We start from the raw sequence: 18,232 nt of genomic DNA, 5'->3' as shown, positions 1-18,232 counted from the left end.
ACTTCCTCCTCGGCATGGAAACTATCCGAAGACGAGTGAGACTGCCTCCTCGAGGATTTTGATCTTGAAGTCATTCTTTTCTTAAAGGTAGAGAGAGAATTTGCAAGAGAGAGATTAACTTAAGATTCTTGGGTGAAATAAGAATGGTAAAGAATTCACAAGTCTTTATAGGCAAGGATTTGACTATTCACCCCGACCTTCGACACGATTTCGTCTCCATACTTTCCTCACGAACCATACCGCAAGCTAGGACCTACAAACCCTACGGCTCCTAGCTAGCTGGGGGGCTAACTGTTGGGGTCAAAATCGGTCAAGACGAAATCGATGTCCGAAAGTCTCGGAAAAACATGAAAGATGTTAGAGCAACCTCGAGAGACTAATTGTTAATCGAGAAACCTTGGAAAAATATTAAGTTCGAGATTAATCATCTCGAAATCAACGGCTAGAAACGTTTTCTACACGAGGAAAAACCTACGGAAAACTAAAAAGAACGCAAAAACACGCACAAGCCGAAGGAACCGAGCAGCCGACTCCGGTCGCGGCCGTGGCCGCCGGGCGGCTAGCCCCGTGCTGGCCGTAGCCGCCGGCGGCTAGCGCCCGTGCTGGCCGTGGCCGCCGGCGGCTAGCGCCCGTGCTGGCCGTGGCCGCCGGGCGGCTAGCCCACGTGCTGGCCGTGGCCGCGGCTAGCCCCCGTGCTGGTCGTGGCCGCCGGCGGCTAGCGCCCGTGCTGGCCGTGGTCGCCGGGCGGCTAGCCCCCGTGCTGGCTCGGTCATCGGGCGGCTAGTCTTCGTGCGTAAGTTCTAAGCCCCCGGGTCGCTAGAAATCCTTGTTTTGCGACTTTCCGAGATCCCGCAAACAAAACTCCTTTTCCTGCCCAAGATTTCGAAGAACCCGTAAGACGTCAACGGACAGAAAGACTTCTTAGAAAACAGTGATGGTTATCTTAAAACACCATTCACCTCAGCAATGGATCGAAGATCTTCGAAAGACTCGACATCCAAGTAGGAGCATTCTTTCAAAGAAATCGTAGAAAACAACGGAAGTCCGGAAGACGGCCCGAAAGGGACCAAACCGAACGGACGACCCATTTACAATTATCTTCACATAACAAGATAAATGTTAAATTTCCGAAAGGATAAATGTCAAATTTCCGAAAGCATAAATGTCAACTTTCCCGATAAACACGAAGGCCAACGAAAATGGAAAAAGCCCAGCTCGCGGCAGACTCAGCCCATCAAGAATAGACCGTCATATGGGAGTATATAAGCAAAGCTATGAGCAGAGGAAGGGGAATCCGAAATCAGAAGAAAGAAACCACTCTAGAGCAACTTAGAACTTAGGCTTTTATTTCCTTTTAGCGAGCTGCGACTCAACTAGGTTAGATCTAGGTTTTGAGACTAGCGACGATCGACAGCTCTTGCGGCCGAGATCTCGACCTGTTGTCCAAACGCTCTCCGCGAATTCGGAAAATAAGATTCTTTCTTTTGCTCTCTTTATTTTACGCATTTATTCTCAAACTAAACTCGTATTAACTTCGTCGTGCGTGGCCCAGCAGATAGCCGGATCCTCGGGGAAACTAGGTTAACTTAGTTTTCCTACGTTTAAACTTAACTAAAATCGACAGTGCGAATTTCGGTTCCCACAATCAACATAACATGTCACGATTTCAACATCGATCCAACTCATAAACCCGTAAAACAAAAAGAGGCGAAAGCTAGGCCCCGAACGGGCAACTGCGGTTAATGAGGAAGTCGAAAGACTCCTCAAAGTTGGATCAATAACATAAGTAAGATATCCTGATGTGGTCATCAAACCAGTAGCTGAACCGGAGGTCAACCAAACAGTCCAAACCGGCCACTTTGGAGGTACCAGCGACATAGGTCCAGTCCACGGCGTATATCTCGACAACCAAAGGAGTTATGAAGGAGTCCAGCCCAATTGGAATATCCAGAAAAGCTTACAGGACCAAGGAGTTATGAATTTTACAAACCAGAGGTTCCCCAGCCCATCCATCTGCGAGTACCCGACTTCTGAAGGAGATTCAAGCCCAATGAAGAAGCGGACTGAACCAAAGCCAATCATAGGATTCAAGAGGGATCTCTCATCTTTCCAGAAAGCCCAATATCAGGAGAAGTGGCCACGGAAATTAGGAGTTATGCCCAATATGCCAAAACCGGTCAAACCAGTTCTACACTGCCTCAATTGGAAGCTAACCGGTTCAATCAGCTTCAAACCAGACATTGGCGTCCAGGAGATCATTTCAACCAATCAGGAGGTATTGAAGAAGTCCTTAGCTACACCAGAGCCCAGGAGATCAGTTGGTTCAATGAAGAGTCACTTAAATCAAACCGGAGCTATTTATGGCAAGATTGGACAATCTTTCGGTTTGATCATTTCCAACCAAACCAACTCCGACCAGAAGACAATAAGATCAGTCCAAGACTTCCAGAAGACATTATATTCATTCAAGAGGATTTCTACAAGTTCATATCATGCACCAGCCATCATAGGATCAGGAGGATCCCCATTAACACCAAGCTGCCTTATTTGGAGATTCTTGCATTCAAACTCCAACAGCTCTTTTTCCCTGAGTTTATGCACGACCTCAGCACCTTCCAAGCTATCAAGAAGATTCCCAGGAAGCTCACTTATCCCCTTAAACCATCCAGGTTCAAGAAGATATCAAGATACAAGATCATCTCTTTGAAGAAAGCACAAAATCAAGCTAAAGGCTAGTTTCATGGAGCCATCAAAGCCTTTGCTTCCAAGACTTTTATTTCGATTTTATTTCTTTCCTTTAGTCATTTTTAGACTGTTAGAATGTCCCAAGGTCGAGCCTATATAAGCTCATTTAGTTTGTCTTTGTTGATCACCCTTGAATTTTATGAATGAAAATGCAGTTTTTCTAGTTTTTTCTCAAAACTATTATCTAAGTCTTTTGAGTGTTGTGAGAAGCAGCTCTTGAGCAACCTGACTTATCAAAGCCTCCTTTCACAGAGCTTTGTGGCGTCCTCAATTCCCCCATCATTTCCATCTACTGATTTGCCTTGAGAGAGACTTCAGTCCAGCAAGCAAATCCCATATCTATCCATCTTCCATCCATTGATCTTGTTGAGAGTGACTTCAGTCCAGCAACAAAGATCCCATCTCCATCAATCTATCCCTTTTCTATTTGCTTTTATTCTTATTATCATTCTGATTCATATTCATATTTGCTTCTGTTTGCATCATAAACTTATAAAACTCATAAAAAGGTTCACTCTTTGTTTCAGGTACCAATCCGAACTATTGGACTAAACCTCAGTTCCATATTTCCGGAAGGCCTGACCCTGTGCCCACAACATTTTGGTATCAGAGCTCAAGCTCCTGACTAAGGTGATATCTATCCTTGCATTTCATATTTGCTTGCATTTGTTTTGCATTTATAAAATCAAAAATCCATAAAAACAGTTTCTGCATTTTTTTGTGTTCTTGTTGCATTCAAAAAAAAAAAATTTATAAAAAGAGGAAGACAAGTTTATTTTCGTGTAGATCATCTAGGATTCAAATTTTTTCATTAGCTTGTTTTCATTCATTGCCCAGCTCCCCTTGCCATTTTTAGATTTTGTGCATTCATTTCAAAAAAAAATAAAAATCTGCATTTTGCATTATTTTGATTCTTGCATTGCAAAGTTAAAAAAAAAAAGCATATCATTTTAATTTCGTGCATATCATATTTGTTTCATCATTTTGGTATTTGCATATAAAAAAAAGTGTTTGCATTTATTTGTTTCCATTTGAAAAAGTTCAAAAAAAAATTCTGCATTTTAAGTTGTTTCCATATCAAATCTGAAAATTCAAAAAAAAAAATCAGCATTAGTTTTCTTTCCATATTTTCTTTTCATTTGTGTTAATTGTCATTCATTTTTGTTTCATTTCGAGTTTGCATCCAGAAAACCAAAAGAAAAATCATTTTTGCATATTTTATTTCATTTCGGTTCAAATTAGCATATTTTCTCGGTTTAGATTTCAATAGCTTGCATTAATTCATTTGGTCCGACCAACACTTCCCATATCTTCTTCACTTGATCTTTGAGATGGCTTTCAGGAAGAAATGGAAGTAGCAGCACAATGCCAAGCTTTACTGGCCTCTCAAAAACAGCTATTAGCTGCTATGAAAGGTGTACAAGAACAGATTGCTCAGCTGGAGAAAGAAACAAGGCACAAGGCCAACTTCCCCATAAAGGAAAAAGAAGTTTTGGAGATGCACCAGAGGCTGTCTATGTCGAGCCCAAACCACCAGATCCTTCAAGGATCAATCAAACCCCAATTTCTAAAACCCACAACCATCATGTTGTTAATTCTCGGTTTGAATATAACTCTTTTGCTGATAAAATTGAACTCTTTAAATTTTCAGGAAAAAGAGGTTATCTTAGATGGGAGAGAAACCTTGATGAATGGTTTCATTACAACAACATCATGAAGGAAGAGAGGCTAGCTTATGCCACTGATCTACTTAGAGAAGAAGCCTTCAAATGGTGGGTACAAGAAGAAGATGATAGGAGGTTTTACAAGGAGCCAACTATCAAAACATGGAGAGCACTTAAGAAAGCCATGAGGTATGAGTTTGCACCAGATTGTACAAGATCTCAGATCAAGGAGCAGTACCCAAGGAGGTATCCAACTCATGGTTCCCAAGAAGCAAGAGAAGCTGTCCACAAAGAGGGTCAAAGAAGCTTACCTCAACAAACCAACTTTCAGCCAAACCAGGGGCACGCCATTGTCCATTGCTTAGGCCAGAAAAGTGACATCCTAAAGGCCATGGAGGTGAGTAAAAACGTCAGCCAAGACACCTTGAGCAGACCCAAAGAAGAGCTAAACAAACCAGTACTTCAAGCAAAGGCTATGGTAAGTCCTATACTTGATAAATTTGGTTATAAATCAACTCCCACTGGTATGAGTCACTTGTCTTTGTCCAAGGATGATATTACAGGTCCTGAGGTCAAGAAAGACACGATCTCAAAGTCCTTGTCGGATTCAAAAGTTGTCCATGATTTAAGTCCAAGGAATGATGAGATTTCAAACCCAAAGAAGGAAGAGACATCAAGCCAAGGTAAGTCTTCTGATTTTAAAATTCTGAAAGATCAGATATGTTATAAATGTCATAAAAGAGGACACTTTGCTGTAGTTTGTCCAAATAAGAAAGCTTTGAAAGAAACATCACTAGAAGAGAAAACAGATTTATCTATAAAAAGTGATAGTTTTATTCAATCTGATTTATTGGTTCAAAATTCTGGTATAATGCACTTGTTTTTGCCAAGGAATTTTGATCCAGGAATAACAGAAGAAAGAGAGACTAGAGGAAGAGATCCCACGTCCCTAGTAAGGCACACCATCAGCATTACATGTGCAAAACAGAATGAAGGAGAAGCTGGCAACAAAGAGAAAATCATACTTCAACTTTTTGATGCAATCAAAGTAAGTATGAATTTTAAATATTCTGTTTTTAAATCTTCAACCACAGATATAATGCATTTGTCTTTACCAAGAAATTTTTTTTCAGATACAAGACAAGAAGAAGATCACACCAAACAAGATAAAAGGGTGCAAGAAAGACAGCCATCAATCCAAAACTGTCCAAAGAAGAATTTAATTCTTCATCATGCTGATGCACCTATGGTAAATTCGACCATATCACATTCTGTTTATGAAACTCCAGTATCAGATATAATTCACTTTGTCTTTGTCCAGAATGTTGAGAATTTTTCAGGTCGCAAAGAAGAAAGCTTCAAAGAAATCCCATCGGATAATCTTTTATTACTTGGAGAATCAGTCCCAAAGATGATCAACCATGAGGTTACCACTAGTGTGAAGTACCATCAACTCCAGAAGAGAAGAAATGACACTATCCAGGCCAGAGGCGTGATCATTTCCCATCTTTTTAAAGAAGAGCCACAAGATGCACAACCCATTACCAAACCAAAATTGTATCAAGGTAAGGTTCTAAACTCCCAAAAGAGAATGAAACCTGACTTGCTCTATTGTGGTGTATCAGGTTATCCAGTTTTGAGGTCAAAACCTTCACAAGGGGGAAGGGATGATGTGGTCATCAAACCAGTAGCTGAACCGGAGGTCAACCAAACAGTCCAAACCGGCCACTTTGGAGGTACCAGCGACATAGGTCCAGTCCACGGCGTATATCTCGACAACCAAAAGGAGTTTTGGAGTGAAATAAATTTTAATGGATTCTACGCTCAAGAAGGAGTCCAGCCCAATTGGAATATCCAGAAAAGCTTACAGGACCAAGGAGTTATGAATTTTACAAACCGGAGGTTCCCCAGCCCATCCATCTGCGAGTACCCGACTTCTGAAGGAGATTCAAGCCCAATGAAGAAGCGGACTGAACCAAAGCCAATCATAGGATTCAAGAGGGATCTCTCATCTTTCCAGAAAGCCCAATATCAGGAGAAATGGCCACGGAAATTAGGAGTTATGCCCAATATGCCAAAACCGGTCAAACCAGTTCTACACCTGCCTCAATTGGAAGCTAACCGGTTCAATCAGCTTCAAACCAGACATTGGCGTCCAGGAGATCATTTCAACCAATCAGGAGGTATTGAAGAAGTCCTTAGCTACACCAGAGCCCAGGAGATCAGTTGGTTCAATGAAGAGTCACTTAAATCAAACCGGAGCTATTTATGGCAAGATTGGACAATCTTTTGGTTTGATCATTTCCAACCAAACCAACTCCGACCAGAAGACAATAAGATCAGTCCAAGACTTCCAGAAGACATTATATTCATCCAAGAGGATTTCTAAAAGTTCATATCATGCACCAGCCATCATAGGATCAGGAGGATCCCCATTAACACCAAGCTGCCTTATTTGGAGATTCTTGCATTCAAACTCCAACAGCTCTTTTTCCCTGAGTTTATGCACGACCTCAGCACCTTCCAAGCTATCAAGAAGATTCCCAGGAAGCTCACTTATCCCCTTAAACCATCCAGGTTCAAGAAGATATCAAGATACAAGATCATCTCTTTGAAGAAGGCACAAATCAAGCTAAAGGCTAGTTTCATGGAGCCATCAAAGCCTTTGCTTCCAAGAGTTTTATTTCGATTTTATTTGATTCCTTTAGTCATTTTTAGACTGTTAGAATGTCCCAAGGTCGAGCCTATATAAGCTCATTTAGTTTGTCTTTGTTGATCACCCTTGAATTTTATGAATGAAAATGCAGTTTTTCTAGTTTTTTCTCAAAACTATTATCTAAGTCTTTTGAGTGTTGTGAGAAGCAGCTCTTGAGCAACCTGACTTATCAAAGCCTCCTTTCACAGAGCTTTGTGGCGTCCTCAATTCCCCCATCATTTCCATCTACTGATTTGCCTTGAGAGAGACTTCAGTCCAGCAAGCAAATCCCATATCTATTCATCTTCCATCCATTGATCTTGTTGAGAGTGACTTCAGTCCAGCAACAAAGATCCCATCTCCATCAATCTATCCCTTTTCTATTTGCTTTTATTCTTATTATCATTCTGATTCATATTCATATTTGCTTCTGTTTGCATCATAAACTTATAAAACTCATAAAAAGGTTCACTCTTTGTTTCAGGTACCAATCCGAACTATTGAACTAAACCTCAGTTCCATATTTCCGGAAGGCCTGACCCTGTGCCCACAACATTTTTGGTATCAGAGCCAAAAGCTCCTATCATCTATCCTTTTGTTTTTGTTTTGTTTTGTTTTTTTTTTCTCTATTCTCCAAAGAAACCCAGGAAAAAAAATCAATTTCCTCTTTCTTTCTTTTCTGTTTTGTCTTTTTTTCTAAGTTTTTGTCAAAAAAAAATATAAAGAGATATGGAAAACCAGTCCAGCAACGGCAACATGGCAAACCATCCTTGGAGTCTTTTGAAGCAAGAAGATTATTATTTTGCAGGGAGATCAGACCCTGATGAGTACTTTGAATGGGAGCACAGGATGAACGAGTTCTTCCATTTTTGTGGCTGCCCAGATTTTGAGAAAGTTTACATTGCAGCCGATCAGCTCGTCAACCAAGCTCAACACTGGTGGAGCCAATCTACTGCAAAAGAAAACCGTCGCCGGTGTTCTCGAGAATCAACTTGGGATGAGATGAAAAATATGATGAGGAAGCAATACATCCCACGCAATCAATATCAAGAAATCCGGAGGCAGTTTCGTACACTTTGCCAAGAAGATAAGACGGTCATGGAGTATCACAAGCAATTCAACCATCTTCGCATTCGGCTCAATCCAGGAGTAAGAAATGAGAATGTCATGGACCAGTTTGTTTATGGGCTAAGAGATGAGATTCGTTTTCACCTACAAAGGTACTCATGCGATGGTTTGGACGGGTTGGCCCAACAAGCGGCCCAAATTGAGTATGAGAACAAAGAGCCTGAGCCGCTTGATCCGTCAGAAGAGGTCCAGCAAAATTCGAGGTACATCCTTATACCACATGAGCAAGTTTTGAGGACAAAACTTTTTCAAGGAGGAGAGTACCTTTCACAAGGGGGAGGGGACAGTCAGCTGAATAAAACAAACCATAGGCTTGATGTCGTCTAGGTTCATCCGAGTCCAAACATGGAAAGTCTTGTCTACTTTATGAGCAGTTGATTTGATGCCCGCATCATATCCCGACTGGCTCGCCAATCCCGTTGTCGTCAAGAAGAAGAACGGGAAATGGCGAGTGTGCGTCGACTTTACTGATCTCAACAATGCATGCCCGAAGGATTGTTTTCCGCTTCTGCACATCGACCATCTGGTCGAGGCAACCGCAGGAAACAAACTCCTATCGTTCATGGACGCGTTCTCCGGTTACAATCAAATCATGATGAATCCCGAAGACCGCGAGAAGACGGCATTCATTACCGACCGAGGGACCTATTGCTACAAAGTAATGCCTTTCGGTCTTAAGAACGCCGGCGCCACGTATCAGCGGCTCGTCAATTGGATGTTTGCCGAGCAACTCGGAAAAACCATGGAGGTGTATATCGACGATATGTTGGTAAAATCTCTTGACGAACGCGACCACGTAGTCCACCTAGAGGAATGCTTTGAGAGATTGAACCAGCACAACATGAAACTCAATCCAGCAAAATGCAGATTCGCTGTGGCGTAGGGAGAATTTCTCGGGTACCTCGTAACATTCCGCGGAATAGAGGCCAATCCGAAACAAATCAATGCACTGATAGAAATGACCTCCCCGAGAACCAAGCGGGAAGTCCAAAGGCTGACCGGACGAGTCGCGGCCTTAAACCGATTCATCTCGCGCTCCGCGGATAAGTGTCTCCCATTCTACGAAACCTTGAAGGGGAACAAAAAGTTCTAGTGGTCAGAAGATTGCGAGAAAGCTTTCCAACAGCTGAAGCAGTATCTGGCCACCCCTCCTATCCTCGCAAAACCCGTAGTCGGAGAGCCCTTGTTCCTCTACATCGCAGTATCCGCATCAGCAGTCAGTGGCGTCCTGATTCAAGAAGAATTCGGAGAACAGAAACCTGTCTTCTACATTAGTAAAACATTACTAGATGCCGAAACTCGGTATCCGCTAATGGAAAAATTGGCACTCGCTGTCATAACTTCGGCGAGAAAACTTAGACCGTATTTCAAATCTCATACCATCGTGGTACTTACCACTTTTCCGTTACGGACGATTCTACACAGTCCAAGCCAGTCTGGTAGACTCGCGAAGTGGGCGATTGAACTAAGCGAGTACGATATCGAATATCGTCCAAAAACCTGCACGAAATCGCAGGTACCCGCGGACTTCTTGGTAGAATTACCCGCGACGGACTTAACTAACGAGGATCCTGGTTCAACATGGGATCTCCATGTCGATGGATCCTCGTCCAAGCAAGGATCCAGAATCGGGGTCCGACTCACTTCGCCGACATGAGAAATCCTCGAGCAATCGTTCCGCTTGGATTTTCATGCATCAAACAACGAAGCAGAATATGAGGCGCTAATTGCGGGCCTACGACTGGCCCATGGGCTGAAGATTCGAAATATTCACGCTTACTGCGACTCTCAGTTAGTCGCAAACCAATTCAGCGGAGAATACGAAGCAAGGGATGAGAGGATGAACGCATATTTGAAGGTCGTCCAAGACTTGGCCCACGACTTTCAGCAATTTGCGCTAACCAGGATTCCCCGCTCGGAAACGTCCAAGCTGACGCTTTAGCCGCTCTCGCCTCAAGCTCGGATCCAGGGCTTAAAAGAATAATTCCCGTCGAATTCATAGAGCATCCGAGCATCAGACCACCGGTAATCGCCAACCTGATCAGAACACAGATCGAAGGCGCGGAAGAAAATGAAGACCAACCGGAAGACGACGCAGACCAAACAGACTATGGCTGCGACACTCCCTGGCTAGAACCTATCAGAACCTACATCGTAGATGGTACCCTACCCACGGAGAAATGGGCAGCCCGGAAAATAAAAATTCAGGCAGCGCGATACGTAACCGTGGAAGGCAAAATCTACAAATGGCGATTCTCCGGACCTCTCATGACTTGCGCGGAAGGAGAAAAGGTGAGAAAAATCATGGAAGAGGTTCATTCCGGATCGTGCGGAAACCACTCCGGCGGAAGGTCTCTCGCAACAAAAATAAAACGCCACGGATTCTACTGGCCAACTATGGTAAAGGATTGCGAGAAGTTCGCTCGGAAATGCGAGAAGTGTCAGCGGCACGCTCCGACAATTCATCAGCCCGCCGAAATCCTCTCTTCTATCTCATCTCCGTACCCTTTCATGCGATGGTCAATGGACATCGTCGGACCGCTACACAAATCGAAACAAAAACGTTTCCTGCTGGTCCTCACAGATTTCTTTTCGAAATGGGTGGAAACAGAATCCTACGCAAGTATCAAAGACGTGCAAGTCGAGAACTTCGTCTGGAAAAACATCATAACCAGACACGGTGTCCCATACGAAATCGTAACGGACAACGGGTCTCAGTTTATTTCCACACGATTCGAGGCATTGTGCGAAAAATGGAAAATATGACTTAACAAGTCTACTCCCAGATACCCGCAGTGCAACGGACAGGCTGAAACCATAAACAAAACCGTCCTAGACGGATTGAAAAAAACGCTTGGAAGCCAAAAAGGGACGATGGCAGAAGAACTCGAAGGGGTCCTTTGGTCTCATCAAACCACTCCAAGACGAGCAACGGGGGAAACTCCGTTCGCTCTCGTTTACGGAGCAGAATGCATGATTCCGGCGGAGGTAGAATTCCCCAGGGTACGGGGGAGATTTCTTCCCGAACGGGAAGACCTGAACAATGCCATGCTGCTGGATAATCTTGACCTCATCAACGAGCGTCGCGACCAAGCCCTCATCCGGATTCAAAATTACCAGCAGGCCGCCGCAAAATACTACAACGCGAACGTACGTCATCGAAGATTCAAAGAGGGTGATCTGGTCTTGCGAAAAGTCTTCCAAAACACTGCCGAACGAAACGCAGGAAAACTGGGGGCAAACTGGGAAGGACCATACAAAATCATAAAAGTCGTCCGACCAGGTTCGTATCAAATCGCAAACATGCAAGACGTAAAAATCCCGAGAACTTGGAATGCGATGCATCTCAAGAAATACTACCACTAGAACGTAAACGTGGACAACAGAACTACGAGATGGCTTGATCCTCGAAAGAGGTACGTAGGCAACTTGCCAACCGGTGGGTTCAGCTATCCCCCCGATTTAAAAGGGGGGGAGTGGGGTGCGTACACTCGCACGCTCCCACAATTTTCAAAAAAAAAAAAAATTGAACTTTCGAAAACTTTCCACAATCAATTCGCCTAACGGCCTTAACAATGGATCCAGTATCCACCAAGTGGTTCAGCTCAGCTGAGCTGGACAAGCTTGTAAGACCCGAACCTGGATCCCATGATCCAACCAGTCCAAGTACTTACCTAGATGTCTAAGTGTAGTTAAGCCGGTTTAGGTCCAATAGTTTCTAAGTCATTTCATTTGTTTTGAGGTTCATAAACAATAAGTACAAAGCGGAAGCATAAAGAAAAGATCATTTCATATATATAAGTCAATGTGATCCATACAAATCATTCATATCACACAAGTTGCACAATAGGCTATCATAAGTTCAAACTAAACTAGACACACATCACACATCCATCCACGGCCAGGTCTTCAAGACTCCTTGGCTTTACCACGATCACTGCTTGTTCCTGAAACCAAACCCACAACACATGAATACATTTATAAACCGATATCCTAACATCACAACTAACAACACATGGTTCCGGACCCTAGATCACATCTCAGTCCCAAATCTGACCACTCTAAATACTCGGCCAAAAACTAAATAAAACCCATGATAAATCATGATAAATCTAAACTAAGAGAATGGTCCAATTGGATTCCTCAGAACCGGCCTCAGTCATATCGACCTTGACCATGAACCGCCAACCGGCCACATTGAACCATCTCCAAAACAATGATATAAATTGAATCTAACACTTTGATAATTCATTAAAAATCCCAACTAAGAGATTACAATCGCCAAACCCCAATAATTCCCTTGGGAACCATGAGATCGGACCATACCTACCCAACCAAGGCCATGGAGAGATTACAATGACCAATCCAAGGCTTGGGGGTCTGTCCGCGGGTTTAAACCATCAGACTACATCAGAATATAGTAGGAAAGAGATTGACAAAGAGAAAACAAGAAATGGATGCAACCAACACATCATGGTTCAATCGGCCAGACCATATAAACCCATGGTCTTGGGCGATAACCATCCGGAGTGCATCACTGACCTTAGGCGTGCGTTCCTCTGCGCCTCCATCCTTCTCTGATTCCTTCCTCTTATCCTTATCACTTTGCCCGCCTGCCATAGCCTTGCCTGAATCTTCCCACCACCTGAATCACACCGGACCACCACTCGGATCACTTCTCACCGCCGGTCTCTCTCTCTTTCTTTCTGGTGTAATTTTGGCAGAGGTTTGCCTAGTCTTTTTCGTGGTTGAAATCGATGGGCAGAGTCTCCTATTTATAGGAAATGCCATCGACAATCAGTTGGACCGAACGGTTACAAGGTTTGGGCGAACGGACGCAAGCGGTTTCCCTTTGCATCCTTTCGGCCAAACTGCCTCCAACTGCTCCCAACCGTTCCCCTTGATCGATATTCAGCTGCCTGTACTTAGCTAGGTACCTGACACACTTGCCAAGCTCCATGGTCACACCAGACCATGTCACCACCGAGCCGGACCCATAACCGCTCAAGGTCCGGTCCAACCGCCCAAGAGCCAAACACTCCACCTAGCTGAGTTGAGCTGGCCACTAGCTTCCCCAGCTGGGTGAGCTGACACTCCAGCTACTGGAGCTGTCCCAGACTTGCCTGAGCTTCAGTGAGCTTGCCTCACTCCTTTACTAGCTGCCCGAGCTTCCGAACCTCAACGGCCAGCTACCAAAACACTTGTCCATCTCCTTTGAGCTTACCTTACCTCCATTCTGGTTAAGTCTCAGCTTCCTGATGCACTTAACCCCATTTCTGGACCATGATACGCTTGCCCTTAGGTCTCATGACCTGGCTGGTGCTTGTCCTCGCACCATGGTCCATCCGGATGGCACTATCTAGAACTTGGGACATGACAAGTCTCCCCCACTTGGAAGGAACTCGTCCCAGAGTTCATACTTGATGGTTCACCATCCACATACTGACTATACCACTCAGGATACTCGGCCTTCATCCTTGCCTCGGTTTCCCAAGTGATAATGTCCTTGCCATTGAATTCCCATACTATCTTAAGCATAGGAACTGTCTTCCTTCTCATTGCCTTTTCCATTCTATCTATGATCCGAACCGGCCTTGTCTCTAAGGTCAGGTTCTTACCAAGATCTTTTGGAATCTCAGGCAATACAATGTCCTGGTCGGTCAGACACTTCCTTAGTCGAGACACATGGAAAACATTATGATAAGCATCCATTTCAGATGGCAAATCCAACTTGTAAGCCACTGCCCCAACTCTCTCAAGTATCCTGAACGGACCTAGGAACCTAGGGTCCAGTTTCTTCCTTCCAGAAACTCTGGCCCTTCCCTTGAAGGTAATCATCTTGAGATAGATTAGGTCACCAACCTCAAACTCAAGATGTTTTCTTTTCTTATCAGCATAACTCTCTGGCGGTCTTGTGCCTCCTTCATCTTCTCCTTGACCAACTTGATCTTCTCAGTTGTTTCCTCCACAATCTCAGGACCTATTATGCTGCGCTCCCCCACTTGGGTCCAGCATAAGGGTGTCCTGCAAGGCCGCCCATACAATGCCTCATAGGGAGACATGCCTATACTGGTGTGAAAGCTGTTGTTGTATGCAAACTCCACCAGTGGCAAATTCTTCTCCCATGAGTTACCCCAGTCTAGTACACACGCCCTGAGCATGTCTTCTAGAGTCTGGATGGTCCTTTCTGATTGCCCATCCGTTTGGGGATGGTAGGATGTGCTCATGTTCACTCTAGTTCCTAAGGCTTTTTGGAAAACCCTCCAGAAGTAAGAGGTGAACCTTGGGTCTCTGTCAGAGACTATACTGGCCGGCACTCCATGCAGCCTCACAATGTCATCTATGTACATCTTCACTATCTCATCCACCCCATCACCCTTCTTGATTGGCAAGAAGTGTGCAGACTTGGTCAGACGATCCACAATCACCCAAACGGCATCCTTCTTGCTCCTTGTCGTTGGGAACCCAGTCACAAAATCCATTGTGATGTGATCCCACTTCCATTCAGGTATAGGGAGGTTCTGAAGTAAGCCACTGGGTACCTGATGCTCAGCCTTGACTAGTTGGCAAGTTGGACACTTAGCCACCCACTCGGCCACATCTGCTTTCATCCTCACCCAATGGTAATACCTCTTCATGTCCCTATACATCTTGTTCAGCCCCGGGTGTACTGAGAACTTAGACTTATGAGCTTGTCTCATAATCTCTTCCTTTAGTCCCCGGTCACTCGGAACACTCACACGCCCATGTACCAGAATGGTACCATTGCTGGCCGTCTGGTACTCTGTCTTATCATTCTTTGCAACCTTTTGCAAATTCTCATCCAAGCATTGTGCTTGTCTGATCCTACTCAGGAGATCAGCCTGATCCACAGCCTCCAGTCCTAGAGGTTCATCCTCACTGACTAAGGTGTTTAGATTCAAGGACCTGACCATCTCCTCCAATACATCAGCTTCTCTCTCTGCTGACACTTCAGCTCTCCTCCGGCTCAAAGCATCTGCCACCAGATTTGCCTTGCCCGGATGGTAAGCAATATCCAGATCATAATCCGCCACAAACTCCATCCACCTTCTCTGCCTCAAGTTTAACTCAGGCTGTGTAAGAATGTACTTGAGGCTTTTGTGGTCGGTTAGGATCTGCACCTTAGCACCATAGAGGTAGGATCCCATATCTTCAGGGCAAATACCACTGCAGCCATCTCCAGGTCATGGGTTGGGTAATTGCCCTCATGCTTCCTCAGTTGCCTTGAGGCATAAGCAATGACCTTCCCATGTTGTGTGAGAACACAGCCTAATCCAGTGATGGATGCATCTGTGTAAACCACATATGGTTGGTCGGCCTCAGGCAACACTAATACTGGTGCACTTGTCAACATGGTCTTTAAGGCCTGAAAGCTCTTATCACATGCATCAGACCATGTGAACCTCACATCTTTTCCGGTCAGCTGTGTCATAGGTTGTGCCACACTTGCAAACCCCTTGATATACTTCCTGTAGTATCCGGCCAAACCCAAGAAGCTTCTAACTTCAGTTGCATTCTTTGGTCTTGGCCACTCTTGTATACACTTGACCTTCTCCTGGTCAACAGAAACTCCTTCCTCAGACACAACATGGCCTAGGAATCCAATACTCTTCTGCCAGAAACTGCACTTGCTCAACTTAGCAAAGAGTTGATGCTCCCTTAGCCGTTCCAGCACCAACCTGAGATGCTTCTCATGGTCCTGCTCAATCTTAGAGTATACTAGAATATCATCAATGAAGATGATTACAAATTCATCTAAGAAATCTCGGAAGATGCCATTCATCATCTTCATGAAGGCTGCTGGGGCATTGGTCAGTCCAAATGGCATGACCACAAACTCATAGTGGCCATACCTTGTCCTGAATGCTGTCTTTTGCACATCATCCGGTGCAATAGGGATTTGATGATAGCCTGATGCCAAATCAATTTTAGAAAACCACTTGGCTCCTCTCAATTGATCTAGCAACTCATCAATCCTGGGCAAGGGGTACTTATTCTTGATAGTAACCCTGTTCAGCCCTCTGTAGTCAATACACAATCTGAAACTCCCATCCTTCTTCTTGACAAAGAGGACTGGTGCTCCCCATGGAGACACACTTGGGCGTATAAACCCCTTATCCAACAACTCCTCAAGTTGTTTCTTTAACTCAGCCATCTCAGCTGGTGCCATCCGGTACGGACTTTTGGACATTGGGACCGTTCCCGGTTCAAGTTCGATCATGAACGGGTCAGCCCTATCAGGAGGCACACCCTGAAGCGCCCGAAATACATCACTAAACTCTTGAACCAACCGAATCCCGTCCGGGCTACCACCCCCTACAACCTCCTTAGTGCTAATGGTCGCCAACCAGGCCTCACAACCAGTCCTCAGCATACTTTCCACTTGGACCGCTGAGACCACTAAGATACCCGAGGTTGGTCGGATTCCTTGGAATCTGATCGGGGGTCCACACCCACTCTCAAACTGCACCCTTCCTCGGTGACAATCTAAGGTGGCCCGATTCTTTCCAAGCCAATCCATCCCTAAGATCACTTCATGATTCTTAAGGCTAACCACTACAAGATCCACAGGCAATGCCCTCCCTTGTATCATAACTGGGATATCGCTTACTAGGCCTTGTGATTGCATCCTTTGGCCTCCGGCCGCAACCACAACCCCAGGATCATCCCCTGAACCAATACAAAACAATCCTTTCCCAATCATCTCTGGACTCACAAAACTATGTGAAGCTCCAGTATCAAACAGGACATGTGTTTCCACACCACCAATACATAAGGTCCCTACAAAGACCCCATCTAAGTTCCTAACCATTCTAGGTTCCGTACCATGCATAGTTCTAAAATAAAAAGAAATGAGTTTTAGAGTTTACCAGTGATTGCTTTGATTGGCCCTGCCTCTTCCACATCTTTGGACAGCTCATAAACCCTTGGAGTTGAGGTCTGACCCCGGTTCTGGTCCGGCCTGCTACCCCCACTCCTGTTCTTGTTCTGTCCATCAGCTTGTCTTGGACAGTCCTTCTTGAGATGACCCTTAAGACCACAAGTATGGCAAGTCCGGTCACCTCCCACATTTGGGCACTCTCGAGCAAAGTGTCCCATCTTACCACAACGAGTGCAAGCGCCCATGGCTCTCCAGCACTCCCCATAGTGGTTTCTACCACACTTAGAGCACACAGGCTTACCACTTGAGGTTTTACCCTCTTCAGCCTGGTCTCTTTTTCTCTTCCGGTCACCACTTTGCCCCGGAGCCACCACCACACTTTTCACCTTGTGCTTAGCCTCCTCAGCAAGGTTAGTCTCCAGCATAGCCATCCTCTCAACCAGTTCAGTCACATTGGAGAAGGTCCGGACTGAGCAGTAGGTCTGGAGTTCAGGCCTAAGGCCGCGGATGAACCTTCGGACCTGTACTGCCTCATCCTCTAACTCCCTTCACACAAAGCGCCTGATCCTGCTTCTTCATACTCTCTGACTGCCCTACGCCCTTGAACCAAGTCCAAGAACTTAGCCTCCAAACAGTCCCATGCCTCAGCTGGAAAGTACTTGTGGTTGAACTCCACTTCAAAGTCAGCAAAGCGCTCAATGGAACCATTGGTACGTTTGTCCAAAGCTATCCACCAGTTGTGTGCATCACCTTCCAGGAAGTGAACTGCAATGTCTCTTTGGTACTCCTCAGGGCACCGGGTTGATTTGAAGTTTCTAACCAACCGGTCTCTCCACTCATCTGCCTCCATGGGATCAACACTTCCAGCAAAGTGCTTTGTCCCTAGGCGAGTTATGTGCTCCAGGACCTTCAGGTAGTCCACTTTCTTAGCTGATCCAGATGGTGGATCCAGCTCAATCACTTCAGCTACTGGTAACACTCGTCCACCAGCTCCACCACTTCCACCAGCTCGCACTTGAGCTTGTGTGGCTTGACCAACGGATGAGTTTACCACTAGGGTGAGCACCTGAGTCATGGCTACAATCTGACTACCCATTA

At 45.0% G+C, this 18,232-nt stretch overlaps 1 protein-coding gene across 1 annotated transcript; it reads right to left on the bottom strand.

The window, feature by feature from the left end:
• Positions 1 to 17,112: 17,112 nt before the first annotated feature.
• LOC130501219 (uncharacterized) lies at positions 17,113 to 17,565 on the bottom strand. Its single transcript, XM_056996106.1, has one exon. The coding sequence runs from the start codon at positions 17,563 to 17,565 to the stop codon at positions 17,113 to 17,115; it is 453 nt and encodes a 150-aa protein (XP_056852086.1).
• Between the last annotated feature and the right edge of the window lie 667 nt (positions 17,566 to 18,232).

The sequence above is a fragment of the Raphanus sativus genome, unplaced genomic scaffold, assembly GCF_000801105.2.
Source record: "Raphanus sativus cultivar WK10039 unplaced genomic scaffold, ASM80110v3 Scaffold0129, whole genome shotgun sequence".
NCBI lineage: Eukaryota > Viridiplantae > Streptophyta > Magnoliopsida > Brassicales > Brassicaceae > Raphanus > Raphanus sativus.
This window is presented reverse-complemented; position numbering and strand designations above follow the sequence as displayed.

Excerpts from the sequence above, each read along its gene's own strand:
- LOC130501219 (XM_056996106.1), bottom strand. The coding sequence starts at position 17,565 with ATGGCTATGCTGGAGACTAACCTTGCTGAGGAGGCTAAGCACAAGGTG.